Source organism: Oncorhynchus mykiss, chromosome 24 (genome assembly GCF_013265735.2).
Source record: "Oncorhynchus mykiss isolate Arlee chromosome 24, USDA_OmykA_1.1, whole genome shotgun sequence".
Taxonomy (NCBI): domain Eukaryota; kingdom Metazoa; phylum Chordata; class Actinopteri; order Salmoniformes; family Salmonidae; genus Oncorhynchus; species Oncorhynchus mykiss.
The window spans coordinates 237451-253989 of NC_048588.1; the positions used below are offsets into that span (position 1 = coordinate 237451).

Consider the following 16539-nt stretch of genomic DNA (forward strand, 5'->3'; position numbering starts at 1 on the left):
ATCATGTTAAACACGATTGCACAGTGAGTTCATGAAACTTGTGACTTGTTAAGCAAATGTTTATTCCTGAACTTTAGGCTTTTTATATATAAACAAAGGGGTTGAATACTTACTGACTCAAAACATTTCAGCTTTTATTAATTTGTAAACATTTCTAAAAACATAATTCCACTTCAACATTGTGGGGTATTGTGTGTAGGCCAGTGACACAACTGAATTTAATCAATGTTAAATTCAGTCTGTAACAACAAAATGTGGAAGTAAATGGGTGTGAATACTTTCTGAAGGCACTGTGTCATGTGAATTAGGCGTGAGTGAAATCATTGTCAAACCCGCAAGAGATAGGCCTACTGTTGCACGCATGTCTAGATTGTTTAATTTCTATATGATCAACCCATAAATATTCTTTCAACTCCAAAGAAATGTCCTGTCTGTGGCACAGAAACCAGACTTGCTGCCTTTTTATCAAGACACCGGCTAGTAACTCATAACTGGTTAAGACTGCTCATGACTGCTAAATATCTGTCGACTAGGTGGGACTCAACTTAAGGCTTCATGCATAGCTTTCACCCATTAGAGTAGGAGTAAAACAGCGCTACTCTCAGCACTTGCGAGGAATTTTCTACTCTGCGACACTGTGGATACAGGCCCAGATCAGCACTCCTATTCATTGAAACACAGATCAAAAAGTAGACAATGTAAAAATGCATTAACTTTATTTGAAACTTATATGAACAGGTACATACAATAAGGTTGCTAAAGCCAAAAACCTACAGACAAAAATGGCAACATCTCTGTACCCCTCACTTTTAAAGTCATACTACAGAGAAATGCAGGAATATCATCCAACCTTCACAATATAAATTACATATCTAAAATGGTCATGCATTCGAGTGAGGATAACTGATCAATATCATTTCATTTTCAAACCGTTGACAAAAACATGTACATCAAAACAATTATCCCTGCTTTAAAGCGGAGCCGCAAAAGGTGAAACAGCGCCACTGATCACCCCTAGGCCTTTTATTATTTTTTGAAAAGGAGATGAGCATCCAGCAACATAATGAAAAATAAAATATCAGTACATACTCTGCTATGCTATCACACATGCAGTGATGTGCAATATCTGGAGGGGGGAGAAAAAAAAAATTGTTCGAAGTAATGTCTTTGTTGTAATATCGCAAAAGGACATGGCAGTTCCACCTAAACAGATTCCAAATTTAAAGAAATACGTCCAACAAACCATGTACTGAAGGGAGGCATGGCGGCGACGCTACGAAATGTATGGATACAGTCCCTCCAGATCATTTATTTTGCCCTATAAAGCCTTATGGTAACAAAATCCATTTAAAAAAAATACATACATGTAGAATTGCAAAGCTTTTAAAAGGACAGTAGTTGAATAAGGCTTTCAGGACAATTTAACATAATTTCCAACAAAAATTATCCGGTCGGTCACTGCACGCATTAAGTAAGGCTTTGTCCTAAAGCATAAAATCTGGGGAAGAAAAGTCAAAGAAGACCAATCTCTTCATTTTTAACAGCCATTCAAGGGAGAAGACATTTTTTTGCACCGATCAAGTTTTGTTAAGTTGTCCTAAGGGTCCTCAAAAGCAATGTCTAGATGAAACCTGTATCAAGGTAAACATAGGGGGGAAATGTAATGACAACCCTCAAATTTATTGGACAATTATAACAAGACAACAAATGCTGGCGTGCAGACTTTTATAACAACCAATAACTAATCCAAATGCACCCAGGATTGTACAATACCAGTGTGCTCTACTGCAGTTCATGCCGGTGTGGTGCAGCATTGTAAAGGTCTGATCATTATTATTTTGTCTTCTTTTCAGTGGCCAAGGTATTATGGAGTTTTGACACACACTTTTCAAACTGGTCCATGACCAGCGTTCCGTTCCCATCAAAGAAAGCCCCCACAGACTTTGTGATCTCTTGCTCCCGTGTGTGTTTGGACTTCCCATCTGTGAAGGACACTCTTAGTGTGTACTGGTCATCAAACCTGCAGAGAGTCGAAGTCACAACACCACACACTGTTAACACTTGAAAATTAAAACAAGCAAACAAATTTGCTAGGCAGGACTTTTCAATATCAAGATAAATTAAAAACATTACCAGGCATCATCTCTCAGAAAATGTGATTGTACCAACAAAATAATGCATAAAAAGGTCAACCACCCCCCCCCCCAAAAGTACCTTTTCAGACTAGATGAAAGCTGCCAGGTGTGGTTAAGGTCCATGCCTGCGGGATCTTTCTGGACAGAAACGAGGAAGATGTTCTTCTCTTGGTAGGAGGTGTATAAGGTTAGAAAGCCCATCATTATGAAATACGTAAGGATCCGTTAGGGAAAACATGGATATATAAATTCCAGAATCCAATAACGGACATTTTCGGAAGGACAATTAAGTTACTAACATGCTGACCAGACCGCGCACATGTTCATTTTGTCCAACCACATTTTGGTTATTTTACCTGAAATGCACAAGGTCCTCTACTCCGACAATTAATCCACAGATTAAAGGGTACAAGTTTGTTTCTGGTTCTCTCTCCTCCTTCAGGCTTCTTCTTCTGAATTTATTTTGTTGGCAACCAACTGGACTGGAGTGTGGACCACACGTGAGCGGTGTGGTCAGCATGTAAGCCGTGATAAATGTAAAATAGGGTAATAATAACTCATCAAAAACATGTTATCAGTCTGTAAATGTCAAAATGCACAAGTGGACATAAAATAAATAAACTGTAGAGGCCTTTAAAACTTGTTAAGGATAGGGGGCAGTATTTCCCCTTTGGATGAATTGCATGCTCATAGTGAACTGCATCAAAATCTGTCCTAAATTGCTAATATATGCATATTATAATTAATATTGGATAGAAAACACTCTGACGTTTCTAAAACCGTTTGAATTATGTCTGTGAGTATAACAGAACTCACAGGGCAGGCAATCTTGCAAACTAGTTTTGAAATCCTGAAAGTTGGGGCAACTTTGACGTCATCGCCCCCTCCCTTCCCAACAAGTTCTGGATCTGGAAACACTTCCTATGTCTTCCACTAGATGTCCTCATTCAGTAGAAAGTGTAATGGAGCATTTGCTGTGAACTTTGACCTAATGGAAAGGAAATTGCTACAGTGTCGCAAAAGATTCATGTGCTTGAAGACGCGTATGCGTTTGTGCTTTGTCTGTTCCAATCAGCCCGAGATGAACTAGGATTGCCCGGTTGGAATGCTATTCGTTTTGTACGTTTATAACATTCTGAAGATTGATTCTGCACTTAGTTTGACCAGTTTCGTCGACCTGTAATATGTCATTTGGAAGTTTTGATGCAAAATTATCCTGGACCAGAAGTCATTTTTTGGGCATTTGAGCTGAAAGTGGTAGCAGATGTTGCTACATGGACACTAGAATTGAACATTATGAAACAAAACGATTTATTGTTGAAGTAGGACTCCTTGCACTACATTCTGATCGAAGACCATCAAAGGTAAGGGAATATTTATGTTGTAATTTTGTATTTCTGTTGACTCCAACACAGCGGAGAAATATTGTTACGTCTGAGCGCAGTCTCAGATTATTGCATGGTAGGCTTTTTCCGTAACGTAAAAAAAAAAACATGTGACACAGCGGTTGCATTAAGAACCAGTGTATCTTTTTAATTATATGTAGAACATGTATCTTTAGTCAAAGTTTATGATGAGTATTTCTGTTATCTGGCGTAGCTTTCTATAATTCCTCCTGACATTTTGGAGAATTTTCTGAACATGGCGTCAATGTAAACCGAGATTTCTGGATATAAAATGCATATTATCGAACAAAACATAAAAGTACTGTGTAACATGTCATATGACTGTCATCTGATGAAGATTTTCAAGAGGTTAGTGAATTATATATTTTTTTTAATCGTGCTTTTGTCATTTTATATTTTGTTGTACAAAATGGCTACGTATTCTCGTTGTTTTGGTGGTGGTCTAACATAAATATATGCTGTGTTTTTGCCGTGAAACATTTTAAAAATCTGACACGATGGGTAGATGAACATGGTGTCTATCTTTCATTTGAGGTATTGGACTTGTTAATGTGTGGAGGTTAAATATTTCTACGAATATTTTTGCATTCCCTGCGCCACCGTTTCAGCTGAACGGGAGGGGGGGGGGTGTAGTTCCTGTAGGGGAACCCATAGGCTTAACTTAAAGCAATATCCACAGTTGGATGAATTGTTTTATAAAAGCAATAAGGCATGTTAGGCTGTGCTGTGTTAGGATTGCATTACACCAATGGAATGTAGAAATTAAATGACATAAAATAAAGTTTACGTGCACAACGATGGCACAGTTTGACATCATTTAGCACAATCAACACTGCCATCATTCCTCCACACACTTCCCACAATTAATATTTGCTAACTTTAGTTGGACCATGTAGATGGGCGTATTGCACAGTGGTAGGTGTAACGAGGAATCATGGCGGTGGTCGTAGTAGTAAATTACCTCAAACTGTAGGCACTTATGCCATCTTTATGCATGTCTTCTACTGTGACAAAGCAGTAGTTTAATTATTTTTTTCCCTTAAAAGGATATGATATAACACAGATTGCCAGGACTGGCTTGGACTCAGGGAATGGATGAAGGAAGTCCCAAATTAAAGCTACGATGGCGAAGAGGCAGGAGATTGTGCAAATGAGGAGACGTCCATCTACGAGATTGAAGTTCTCGGCATAACCATACTTCTCCAAGAGCACCTGATGAATGTTGGAAAAATATGATCATAAGATGTAAAATGTCAAAACCATACAAGAGACTGGAAATCAGCTAATTTGTCTGTGTACATTTTTCCCCTCATTGTACTGTATGCAAACCTTCTTCGCTGCATCATCAAGAGAATTCTTGACAGCTGCACCATCCCATTTGTCAATCTTCACAGGTTTCTCATCAATCCTCCACTGAAAACAAATAACAATGGTCAATAGTATGAGCAACACAGTTCTTGATAGTTAGCAAACTCCTATTGCAGGGGAATGTTAGATGACAATTACGCCTTGTTCACACTGCAGGCCTTAATGCTCAAAATCAGTTGTCTATTTTGGACTGACTGTCCAAACATCAAGTTACAAGTGACCAAATTAGGTGTGTGTGTGTGTGTTCGTTCAGACAGCAGTCATTTGCTGACAAGGCTATGCTATTTGTCATAGTAATGAGGGGTGTGTGTGCGCTCGCATTGGTGGTGGTGTTTGTGCTTCCTGTCACTCAGGAAGTTAAGTTTCCCATTTGCTTTGAATGTTCAAAATCATAGGATAACACTTAAAGCCAAAGGATGGATATATATAAGATGATCCAACTTTCAAAACAAGTCCTAGCATAGGTAGCTGTTTTGCTTTCTAGCACTTGCTTTCCATTCACTATATTTGTTTGTAAACAATTAACTAGCTTGTTAGCTACCACATGTTCTTAACAAAAAGTTAGAGTAGCTAGCAAGCAACAAGGTATGCTGAATTAACAGTCTAAATACCACTTGAGGGCAGATAAAGACAAGTCACATGGCCAGGAATCAGGTCAGATTCCATGTGCCTTGTGACTGTTCAGACTGCATGAAAACTAAAAGATTTGAATCGGACATGCAAATCAAAAGATTGAGTCACTTCAAACTAATGATGCACAGATTTTTAGCCGATACCTAATATTTTACATGCAAAAAAAAAAAAAAAACACAATACTGAATTTTAGTGCCATTTTATGCATTCTAGTACAGGTAAATAGTTTATACACACACACACACACACACACACACACACACACACACGTCTAAGGCACTGCATCTCAGTGCAAGAGGCATCACTACAGTCCGTGGTTCGAAACCAGGCTGTATCACATCCGGTCGTGATTGGGAGTCCTATAGGACGGTGCACAGGGTAGTCGTCCGGGTTTGGCCAGGGTAGGCCGTCATTATAAATAAGAATTTGTTAACTGACTTACCTAGCTAAATAAAAGGTTACTTCGTTGGAGTTTACATATGTCCTTATTACCAGTAAAACAATCAAAACCGATTTATTTTACTTACTTGTTGTGCTGTTTTGTTGTTAGTTTGATCAGTCGTTTCATTCTCAACCAGGATTTCTATCGAACGCCGTTTGGGTCTTTGGGTGTCAAATAACACTATTTGACGTGTCAATTAAGCTTGTTGACCAATCAAGACCTGAATATGACTGCACGACACATTCAAATTGAACGCGTTCATTAATTTCTCACGTAGTTATTACACATCGATTACACTATCCACTCGTATTTCATACGTCACAACAATTCATTGAAACAAATGCTATGATGCTAGTAAAGTTGTCTCGCACACCTGCTGTGCTGGTCATAAAAAAAAAGCTAGCTAGCTCATGGATGCAAACAATGTTCTTCCTCCAAAACGACAATTTGTTTCAGTAGCTATAGTTAGCCAACCACATAGCTAGGTGTCATCCTCTAAAATAACCCTAATTTATAAGACAGTTCTTTGATGAACGGTGGTCGGACCATCTATGTGAAGCTAGCCACAATAAGGATTAGCCACAGCCACATTACCACCCCCCCCCCCCCAAGTCAATACTTTGTAGAGCCACCTTTTGAAGCAATTACAGCTGCAAGTCTCTTGGGGTATGTATCTATAAGCTTGGCACATCTAGCCACTGGGATTTTTGCCCATTCTTCAAAGGCAAAACTGCTCCAGCTCCTTCAAGTTGGATGGGATCTGCTGGTGTACAGCAATCTTAACTTCTTTGGGATAGGGGGCAGCATTTTCACTTTTGGATGAATAGTGTTCCCAGAGTAAACTGCCTCCTACTCAGGTCCCAGATGCTAATATATGCATATTATTATTAGGATTGGATAGAAAGCACTCTGAAGTTTCTAAAACTGTTTGAATGATGTCCGAGTATAACAGAACTCATATGGCAGGCAAAAACATGAGAAAAAAATCCAACCCGGAAGTGGGAAATCTGAGGTTTGTAGGCTTTCAAGTCTTTGCCTATCCAAATTTGGTCCAATTGCACTTCCTAAGGCTTCCACATGTATTGTGTAACATGAAGTCCTATGAGTGTCATCTGATGAAGATCAAAGGTTAGTGATTAATTTTCTCTCTATTTGTGCTTTTTGTGACTCCTCTCTTTGGCTGGAAAGTGGCTGGGTTTTTCTGTGGCTTGGTGGTGACCTAACATAATCGTTTGTGGTGCTTTCGCTGTAAAGTATTTTTTAAATCAGACACTGTGGCTGGATTAACGAGAATTGTATCTTTAAAAATTGTGCCTTGTGAGATTTCTGTTGATTTGTATTTGGCACCCTCATTGGCTGTTGGCCAGTCCTAGACAGGTTAAGTTATACCACAGATTCTGAATTGGATTGTGATCTGGGCTTTGACTAGGCCATTGCAGGACATTTAAATGTTTCCCCTTAAACCACTCGAGTGTTGCTTTAGCAGTATGCTTAGGGTCATTGTCCTGCTGGAATGTGAACCTCCATCCCAGTCTCAAATCTCTGGAACAGGTTTCCCCTCGAAAATGTCCCTGTATTTAGCGCCATGCATCATGCCTTCAATTCTGACCAGTTTCCCAGTCCCTGCCGATGAAAAACATCCCCACAGCATGCATGATGTTGCCAAAAACGCTTCACTGTGGGGATGGTGTTCTCGGGGTGACGAGAGGTGTTGGGTTTGCGCCAGACAGTTTTCCTTGATGGCCAAAAAGCTACATTTTAGTCTTATCTGACCAAAGTACCTTCTTCCATATGTTTAGGGAGTCTCCCACATGCCGTTTGCTTATTTTTTTTCCCACTAACTTCTTACGGCTGAAATCCCGTTAAAGTGGTCCTATGGACATATACTCCAATCTCCGCTGTGGAGCTTTTGCAGCTCCTTCAGGGTCATCTTTGGTCTCTTTGTTGCCTCTGATTAATGCCCTCCTTGCCTGGTCCATGAGTTTGGGCGGGCGGCAGTCTCTTGGCAGGTTTGTTGTGGTGCCATATTCGTTCCATTTTTAAAAATAATGGATTTAATGTTTAATATATTTTTTTATAACTCCACCCTGATCTGTACTTCTCCACAACTTTGTCCCTGACTTGTTTGGAGAGCTCCTTGGTCATCATGGTGCCGCTTGCTTGGTGGTGTTGCAGACTCTGGAGCCTCTTTCGGCACAGAGATACAGTGCCTTGCGAAAGTATTCGGCCCCCTTGAACTTTGCGACCTTTTGCCACATTTCAGGCTTCAAACATAAAGATATAAAACTGTATTTTTTTGTGAAGAATCAACAACAAGTGGGACACAATCATGAAGTGGAACGACATTTATTGGATATTTCAAACTTTAACAAATCAAAAACTGAAAAATTGGGCGTGCAAAAATATTCAGCCCCCTTAAGTTAATACTTTGTAGCGCCACCTTTTGCTGCGATTACAGCTGTAAGTCGCTTGGGGTATGTCTATCAGTTTTGCACATCGAGAGACTGACATTTTTTCCCATTCCTCCTTGCAAAACAGCTCGAGCTCAGTGAGCTTGGATGGAGAGCATTTGTGAACAGCAGTTTTCAGTTCTTTCCACAGATTCTCGATTGGATTCAGGTCTGGACTTTGACTTGGCCATTCTAACACCTGGATATGTTTATTTTTGAACCATTCCATTGTAGATTTTGCTTTATGTTTTGGATCATTGTCTTGTTGGATGACAAATCTCCGTCCCAGTCTCAGGTCTTTTGCAGACTCCATCAGGTTCTCTTCCAGAATGGTCCTGTATTTGGCTCCATCCATCTTCCCATCAATTTTAACCATCTTCCCTGTCCCTGCTGAAGAAAAGCAGGCCCAAACCATGATGCTGCCACCACCATGTTTGACAGTGGGGATGGTGTGTTCAGCTGTGTTGCTTTTACGCCAAACATAACGTTTTGCATTGTTGCCAAAAAGTTACATTTTGGTTTCATCTGACCAGAGCACCTTCTTCCACATGTTTGGTGTGTCTCCCAGGTGGCTTGTGGCAAACTTTAAACAACACTTTTTATGGATATCTTTAAGAAATGGCTTTCTTGCCACTCTTCCATAAAGGCCAGATTTGTGCAATATACGACTGATTGTTGTCCTATGGACAGAGTCTCCCACCTCAGCTGTAGATCTCTGCAGTTCATCCAGAGTGATCATGGCCCTCTTGGCTGCATCTCTGATCAGTCTTCTCCTTGTATGAGCTGAAAGTTTAGAGGGACGGCCAGGTCTTGGTAGATTTGCAGTGGTCTGATACTCCTTCCATTTCAATATTATCGCTTGCACAGTGCTCCTTGGGATGTTTAAAACTTGGGAAATCTTTTTGTATCCAAATCCGGCTTTAAACTTCTTCACAACAGTATCTCGGACCTGCCTGGTGTGTTCCTTGTTCTTCATGATGCTCTCTGCGCTTTTAACAGACCTCTGAGACTATCACAGTGCAGGTGCATTTATACGGAGACTTGATTACACACAGGTGGATTGTATTTATCATCATTAGTCATTTAGGTCAACATTGGATCATTCAGAGATCCTCACTGAACTTTTGGAGAGAGTTTGCTGCACTGAAAGTAAAGGGCTGAACAATTTTGCACGCCCAATTTTTCAGTTTTTGATTTGTTAAAAAAGTTTGAAATATCCAATAAATGTCGTTCCACTTCATGATTGTGTCCCACTTGTTGTTGATTCTTCAAAAAAAATACAGTTTTATATCTTTATGTTTGAAGCCTGAAATGTGGCAAAAGGTCGCAAAGTTCAAGGGGGCCGAATACTTTCGCAAGGCACTGTATATATACACACATACACAGTATATCACAAAAGTGAGTACACCCCTCACATTTTTGTAAATATTTTGAGTATATCTTTTCATGTGAGAACACTGAAAAATGTTTACTTTGCTACAATGTAGAGTAGTGAGTGTACAGATTGTATAACAGTGTAAATTTGCGGTCCCCTCAAAATAACTCAACGCACAGCCATTAATGTCTAAACCGCTTGCAACAAAAGTGAGTACACCCCTAAGTGAAAATGTCCAAATTGGGCCCAATTAGCCATTTTCGCTCCCCGGTGTCATGTGACTCGTTCAAAATATATTTCATATTCGTCAAAGTAGCCACCCTTTGCCTTGATGGCAGCTTTGCACACTTGCCATTCTCTCACCTGGAATGCTTTTCCAACAGTTTTGAAAGAGTTATATGCTGAGCACTTGTTGGCTGTTTTTCCTTCAATCTGCGGTCCAACTCTTAAACAGTGGGAAACCAGATGGGATGGCGTATCGCTGCAGAATGATGTGGTAGCCATGCTGGTTAAGTGTGCCTTGAATTCTAAATAAATCAGTGACAGTGTCACCAGCAAAGCACCCCCACACCTCCATGCTTCAAGGTGGGAACCACATATTTGGAGCGCATTCGTTTACCTACTCTGTGGCTGGAACAACAAAAAGTCCTCAGACCAAAGGACAGATTTCCAAAAGGTCTAATGTCCAGTGCTCGTGTTTCTTGGCCCAAGCAAGTCTCGCATTATTGGTGTCTTTTAGTAGTGAAGAGGCGACTCCGGGATGCTGGCCTTCAGGCAGAGTTCCTCTGTCCAGTTGTGTTCTTTTGCTCATCTGAATCTTTTATTTTTATTGGCCGGTCTGAGATATGGCTTATTTTCTTTTATGCAACTCTGCCTAGAAGGCCAGCATCCCAGAGTCGTCTCTTCATGGTTGACGTTGAGACTGGTGTTTTGCGGTACTATTTAATGAAGCTGCCAGTTGAGGACTTGTGAGGCGTCTTCTCAAAACTAGACACTAATATACTTGTCCTCTTGCTCAGTTGTGCACAGGGTCTCCCACTTTCTATTCTGGTTAGAGACAGTTTGCTCTGTTCTGTGAAGTGAGGAGTAGACAGCGTTGTACGAGATCTTCAGTTTCTTGGCAATTTTTTGCATGGAATAGCCTTATAATTTCTCAGAAGGTATTTGTTTCTGGCCATTTTGAGCCTGTAATCGAACCCACAAATGCAGATGCTCCAAATACTCAACTAGTCTAAAGAAGGCCAGTTGTAATTGCTTCTTTAATTAGCACAACAGTTTTCAGCTGTGCTAACATAATTGCAAAAGGGTTCTCTAATGATCAATACACCTTTTAAAATTATAAATTTGCTAACAATATGACATTGGAACACAGGAGTCATGGTTGCTGATAATGGGCCTCTGTACATCTATGTAGATATCCATAAAAAAAATCTGCCGTTTCCAGCTACAAGTCATTTATAACATTAACAATGTCTACACTATTTTTGATCAATTTGGTGTTATTTTAATGGACAATTATTTTTTGCTTTTCTTTCAAAAACAAGGACATTTCTAAGTGACCCCAAACTTAACGGTAGTGTACGCTTTTTTTCCCACTCTGTTGTACACGAGACTAATAACACCAGAAAATCAGCTCCAAGTAATTTTAATTCAAGAAATCTATTCCTAAGTATTCACACACAGAGACAAATGTGATCGTATACAGCAAAGCTGTATAAGCTGTAAGCAAGGTTTAAAATTATTGTTTTAGTAAAACATCTGTTTGAGCTTCTTGCAGTCAATTTGCAGTCTACAAATTTGTAATTATGTTCCGGCCACCCGACCATCCGCTCAAAAAAAGAAAGGCCTGCGGCTGAATCTAGTTGTTGATTCCTACAGTACAGTATGGGGAGCACAGATAACATGAATGCTACAGCCTGAGCAAAATGCCAGACAGCAAATAGTTGACTAAAGAACAAAAAATAATACAGGAATTGTAAGAAAGTCTAAATAATATACACAAAATATTTTATTATTTCACAGTCATTCTATTTTGCGATTGATGTCTACCCTATGTGGACCCGAAAAAGATAAAAATGTTCAATGTTTTGTTCACTACATCACCAAAAGTATGTGGACACCTGCTCTTCAAACATCTCATCCCAAAATCATGGGCATTAATATGGAGTTGGTCCTCCCTTTGCTGCTGTAACAGCCGCCATTCTTCTGGGAAGGCTTTCCACTAGCTGTTGGAATATTGCTATGGGGACTTGCTTCCAATCAGCCACAAGATCATTAGTGAGGTTGGGCACTGATGTTGGGCGATTAGACCTGGCTCGCAGTCAGCCACCAGTTCGTCCCAAAGGTGTTCAATGGAGTTGAGGTCAGGGCTCTGTGCAGGCCAGTCAAGGTCTTCCACACTGATCTCAACAAACCATTTCTGTATGGACCTCGATTTATGCATGGGGGCAATGTTGTGCTGAAACAGGAAAGGGCCTTACCCAAACTGTTGCCACAAAGTTGGACACAAAGAATCGTCTAGAATATCATTGTACGTTGTAGCGTTAAGATCCCTTTCACTGGAACTAAGGGGCCTAGCCCAAACCATGAAAGACAGCCCTGAGCATTATTCTTCCTCCACCAAACTTTACAGTAGGCACTGTGCAGGCAGAGTTTTCCTGGCATCCGCCGAACACAGATGGTGTTTTCGTCCATCGTACTTCCAGATGGTGAAGCGGGATTTATCACTCCAGAGAACACGTTTCCACTGCTCTAGAGTCCAATTGCAGCAAGCTTTACACCACTCCTGCTGACGCTTGGCATTGCGCATGTTGATCTTAGGCTTGTGCACGGATGTTCGGGAATAGAACCCCATTTCATCAAGCTCCAACTAACAGTGATTGTGTTGCTTCCAGAGGCAGTTTGGAACTCGGTAGTTTGTTCCAACCGAAGACAGACTATTTTTACGCGCCACACTTCAGCGGTACTGTTCTGTTAGCTTGTGTGGCTTACCACTTCGCGGCGGAGCCGTTGTTGCTTATAGACGTTTCCACTTCACAATAACAGCACTAAATGTTGACCGGGCAGAAATGTGAACTTTTTTTTAACCTTTATTGAACTAGGCAAGTCAGTTAAGAACAAATTCTTATTTTCAATGACTGCCTAGGAACAGTGGGTTATCTGCCTTGTTCAGAACGACAGATTTTTTTACCTTGTCAGCTCGGGATTAGATCATGCAACCTTTCGGTTACGAGTCCAACGCTTCAACCACTAGGGTACCTGCCATCCTATGACGGTGCCACATTTAAAGTCACTGAGCTCTTCAGTAAGGCCATTCTACTGCCAATGTTTGTCTATGGAGATTGCATGGCTGCGCACTCAATTTTATACACCTGTCATTAACGGGTGTGGCTGAAATAGCCAAATCCACTAATTTGAAGGGGTATCCACATCTGTTTAAAAATATACAGTGGAGAGAACAAGTATTTGATAACCTGCAAAATCGGCAATCGGGGTTTCCTACTTACAAAGCATGTAGAGGTCTGTAATTTTTATCATAGGTACACTTCAACTGAGAGAAGGAATCTAAAACAAAAATCCAGAAAATCACATTGTATGATTTTTAAGTAATTAATTTGAATTTTATTGCATGAAATAAGTATTTGATACATCAGAAAAGCAGAACTTAATATTTGGTACAGAAACCTTTGTTTGCAATTACAGAGATAATATGTTTCCTGTAGTTCTTGACCAGGTTTGCACACACTGCAGCAGGGATTTTGGCCCACTTCTCCATACAGACCTTCTCCAGATCCTTCAGGTTTCGGGGCTGTCGCTGCGCAATACGGACTTTCAGCTCCCTCCAAATATTTTCTATTGGGTTCAGGTCTGGAGACTGGCTAGGCCACTCCAGGACCTTGAGATGCTTCTTACAGAACCACTCCTTAGTTGCCCTGGCTGTGTGTTTCGGGTCGTTGTCATGCTGGAAGAACCAGCCACGACCCATCTTCAATGCTCTTACTGAGGGAAGGAGGTTGTTGGTCAAGATCTCGCGATACATGGCCCCATCCATCCTCCCCTCAATACGGTGCAGTCGTCCTGTCCCCTTTGAAGAAAAGCATCCCCAAAGAATGATGTTTCCACCTCCATGCTTCACGGTTGGGATGGTGTTCTTGGGGTTGTACTCATCCTTCTTCCTCCAAACACGGCGAGTGGAGTTTAGACCAAAAAGCTCTATTTTTGTCTCAGACCACATGACCTTCTCCCATTCCTCCTCTGGATCATCCAGATGGTCATTGGCAAACTTCAGACGGGCCTGGACATGCACTGGCTTGAGAAGGGGGACCTTGTGTGAGCTGCAGGATTTTAATCCATGATGGTGTAGTGTGTTACTAATGGTTTTCTTTGAGACGGTGGTCCCAGCTCTCTTCAGGTCATTGACCAGGTCCTGCCGTGTAGTTCTGGGCTGATCCCTCACCTTCCTCATGATCATTGATGCTCCACGAGGTGAGATCTTGCATGGATCCCCAGACAGAGGGTGATTCCATTTTCTAATAATTGCGCCAACAGTTGTTGCCTTCTCACCAAGCTGCTTGCCTATTGTCCTGTAGCCCATCCCAGCCTTGTGCATGTCCTTACACCCTCTCTGGTGTTGGCCATTGTGGAGAGGTTGGAGTCTGTTTGATTGAGTGTGTGGACAGGTTTCTTTTATACAGGTAACGAGTTCAAACAGGTGCAGTTAATACAGGTAATGAGTGGAGAACAGGAGGGCTTCTTAAAGAAAAACTAACAGGTCTGTGAGAGCTGGAATTCTTACTGGTTGGTAGGTGATCAAATACTTATGTCATGCAATAAAGTGCAAATTAATTACTTAAAAATAATACAATGTGATTTTCTGGATTTTTGTTTTAGATTCCGTCTCGCACAGTTGAAGTGTACCTATGATAAAAGTTAGACCTCTACATGCTTTATAAGTAGGAAAACCTGCAAAATTGGCAGTGTTTAAAATAACTTGTTCTCCCCACTGTGTGTGTGTGTGTGTGTGTGTGTGTGTGTGTGTGTGTGTGTGTGTATGTGTGTATGTATGTATGTATGTATATATATATATATATATATCTCATGTTTGGCTCTGGAATTTCCCTTAATATTCTGATGCTTTTTTTTTTTTTTACCTTAACATAGAGGGGGGGATAACCGAACCGAACTAAAAATATATATTTTTAAATATTGCTCAGCACTATTTTCCAGTGGATATATGGTCTCACATTCGTACCGCCAAAAGGACCAACTGGTAAAGTACATACAATTAGAATTGTATTCAACATTCTGGCTCGTAGAGGTCATGAGGAAACTTTCCCGATTCAAACATTCATTTCTGCCCGACGTAGAATTTAATGCAATTGAACGTCGGGTTTCCAGGCAAAAAAAATACCAGGCTCCAATTGTTAAACAATTGCACTGTTACAATGAATGCAATCCAAGATAGTACGGTTAAATTGTTGCTGCAGTATAGAATTACTGGTTATCTAGTTACTGTAGCTAGTCACTATAACTATACATCTAGTGAAGTTGTCAGCATATGCTACCTATAGTTTCCTAGCTAGCTATCCAGCGCGTAGTGTTAACATCTGGAAAGCCATCAACGAGGAATAATATTAGCTAGTAGCATGCTAGGCTAGCCATAGCTCATCCAAGTTAGCTAGCTGGTCAATAAGCTTCCCTCACTTCAAATCAGATCTGCGTTCCTCTTGAAATTAGAACATACAAACAGCCCACGTTATTTGTATAGCCAATGCCCTCAAGAAAGTGAAACTAGCTTGCTAACTACTGTTAATATTAGCTCAAAATTAACGGTCTGTCTGTTACTAGTAGACATGCCTGTCGTGGCGTAATACAATATTGGCTATGCGGTCAACTATTGAAAAATACCCAAGGTTTAATTTCCGATCCCCGTGTCTTATAAAATGTAGCATGAATTAGTGTAATATAATTCTTACTTTCTCAAGTAGACCATTCTTCCCATTTCTGGCTGCCATCTTTCCTTCCTGTAAATTTGCTGTGAGTGACCTGGAACAATGTGATTGGCTAAAATCATAATTTTTGCAGCCAACCAAACTAACTAGGAACGACGTACGTTTACGGAAGCGATGTTGAGTGTTTTTATTTACCCCCACCGTTCAAACAAAGAATGAGGATTCAATGGGTGGATCCGATTATGCAGAATCGCGGGGCACCGGCATTGGCCCGTGACATGAACGGGCAAAAGCGCTGAGGGAGGAGCACCCTTCGTAAACCGAACAGTAATCTGCGCAGCTCGGTCATGTTGTTACAAGGCAGCATGGTGCATCAACCAGAAACAGTCAAGATGTCATATATCTTCACATCACTTTTGCATGTGAATATACATAATCCTACACATTACTCCACGTGCTTAATTAAGTCACTTTTGTTATGAGGTGATTTCACCGTGGGCTTTGAACCGTTCATGCGTGCCAGATAAATCGAAACCCCTCATTTTAGCTCGCCCAGCTCACATGTTCGTTAACAATCTGGGCAAGCCGCAAAGTCATAAACCCTGCCCACATCGACAATTTATCTTCTTAAAACCTGATTTGAACCCCAACCTTAAATTAACACCAAAATTATCATTTTAGTTTTCATGATGAAATCGAAGGGGGAATATAGATTTCTCTGTCTAGTATGTATACAGAACAAAAATATAAATGCAACAATTTCAAAGATTTTACTCAGT

General features: G+C 40.6%; 1 protein-coding gene across 2 annotated transcripts; it reads right to left on the reverse strand.

Moving 5' to 3' along the window:
• Positions 1 to 699: 699 nt before the first annotated feature.
• On the reverse strand, positions 700 to 15940 carry LOC110503513 (probable signal peptidase complex subunit 2). Of its 2 annotated transcripts, none has more exons than XM_021581857.2 (5): positions 15785 to 15940; positions 4871 to 4954; positions 4593 to 4753; positions 2215 to 2349; positions 700 to 2020 (listed from the first exon to the last, which is right to left on the reverse strand). In XM_021581857.2, the coding sequence occupies exons 1-5, from the start codon at positions 15821 to 15823 to the stop codon at positions 1834 to 1836; spliced, it is 606 nt and encodes a 201-aa protein (XP_021437532.1). In that variant the 5' UTR covers positions 15824 to 15940; the 3' UTR covers positions 700 to 1833. The 2 variants fall into 2 exon arrangements, with proteins under 2 accessions (XP_021437532.1, XP_021437533.1); XM_021581858.2 differs by having other exon boundaries at positions 1541 to 2020; positions 4871 to 4951; positions 15785 to 15934.
• Positions 15941 to 16539: the final 599 nt, after the last annotated feature.

Bases quoted from the DNA above. Each gene is read 5' to 3' on its own strand.
- LOC110503513 (XM_021581857.2), bottom strand. From the start codon at position 15,823: ATGGCAGCCAGAAATGGGAAGAATGGTCTACTTGAGAAA. The intron at 4,955-15,784 runs GTAAGAATTATA...ATTTGTTTTCAG, and splicing joins AGAATGGTCTACTTGAGAAA to TGGAGGATTGATGAGAAACC. The intron at 4,754-4,870 runs GTTTGCATACAG...AACATTCATCAG, and splicing joins TTGATGATGCAGCGAAGAAG to GTGCTCTTGGAGAAGTATGG.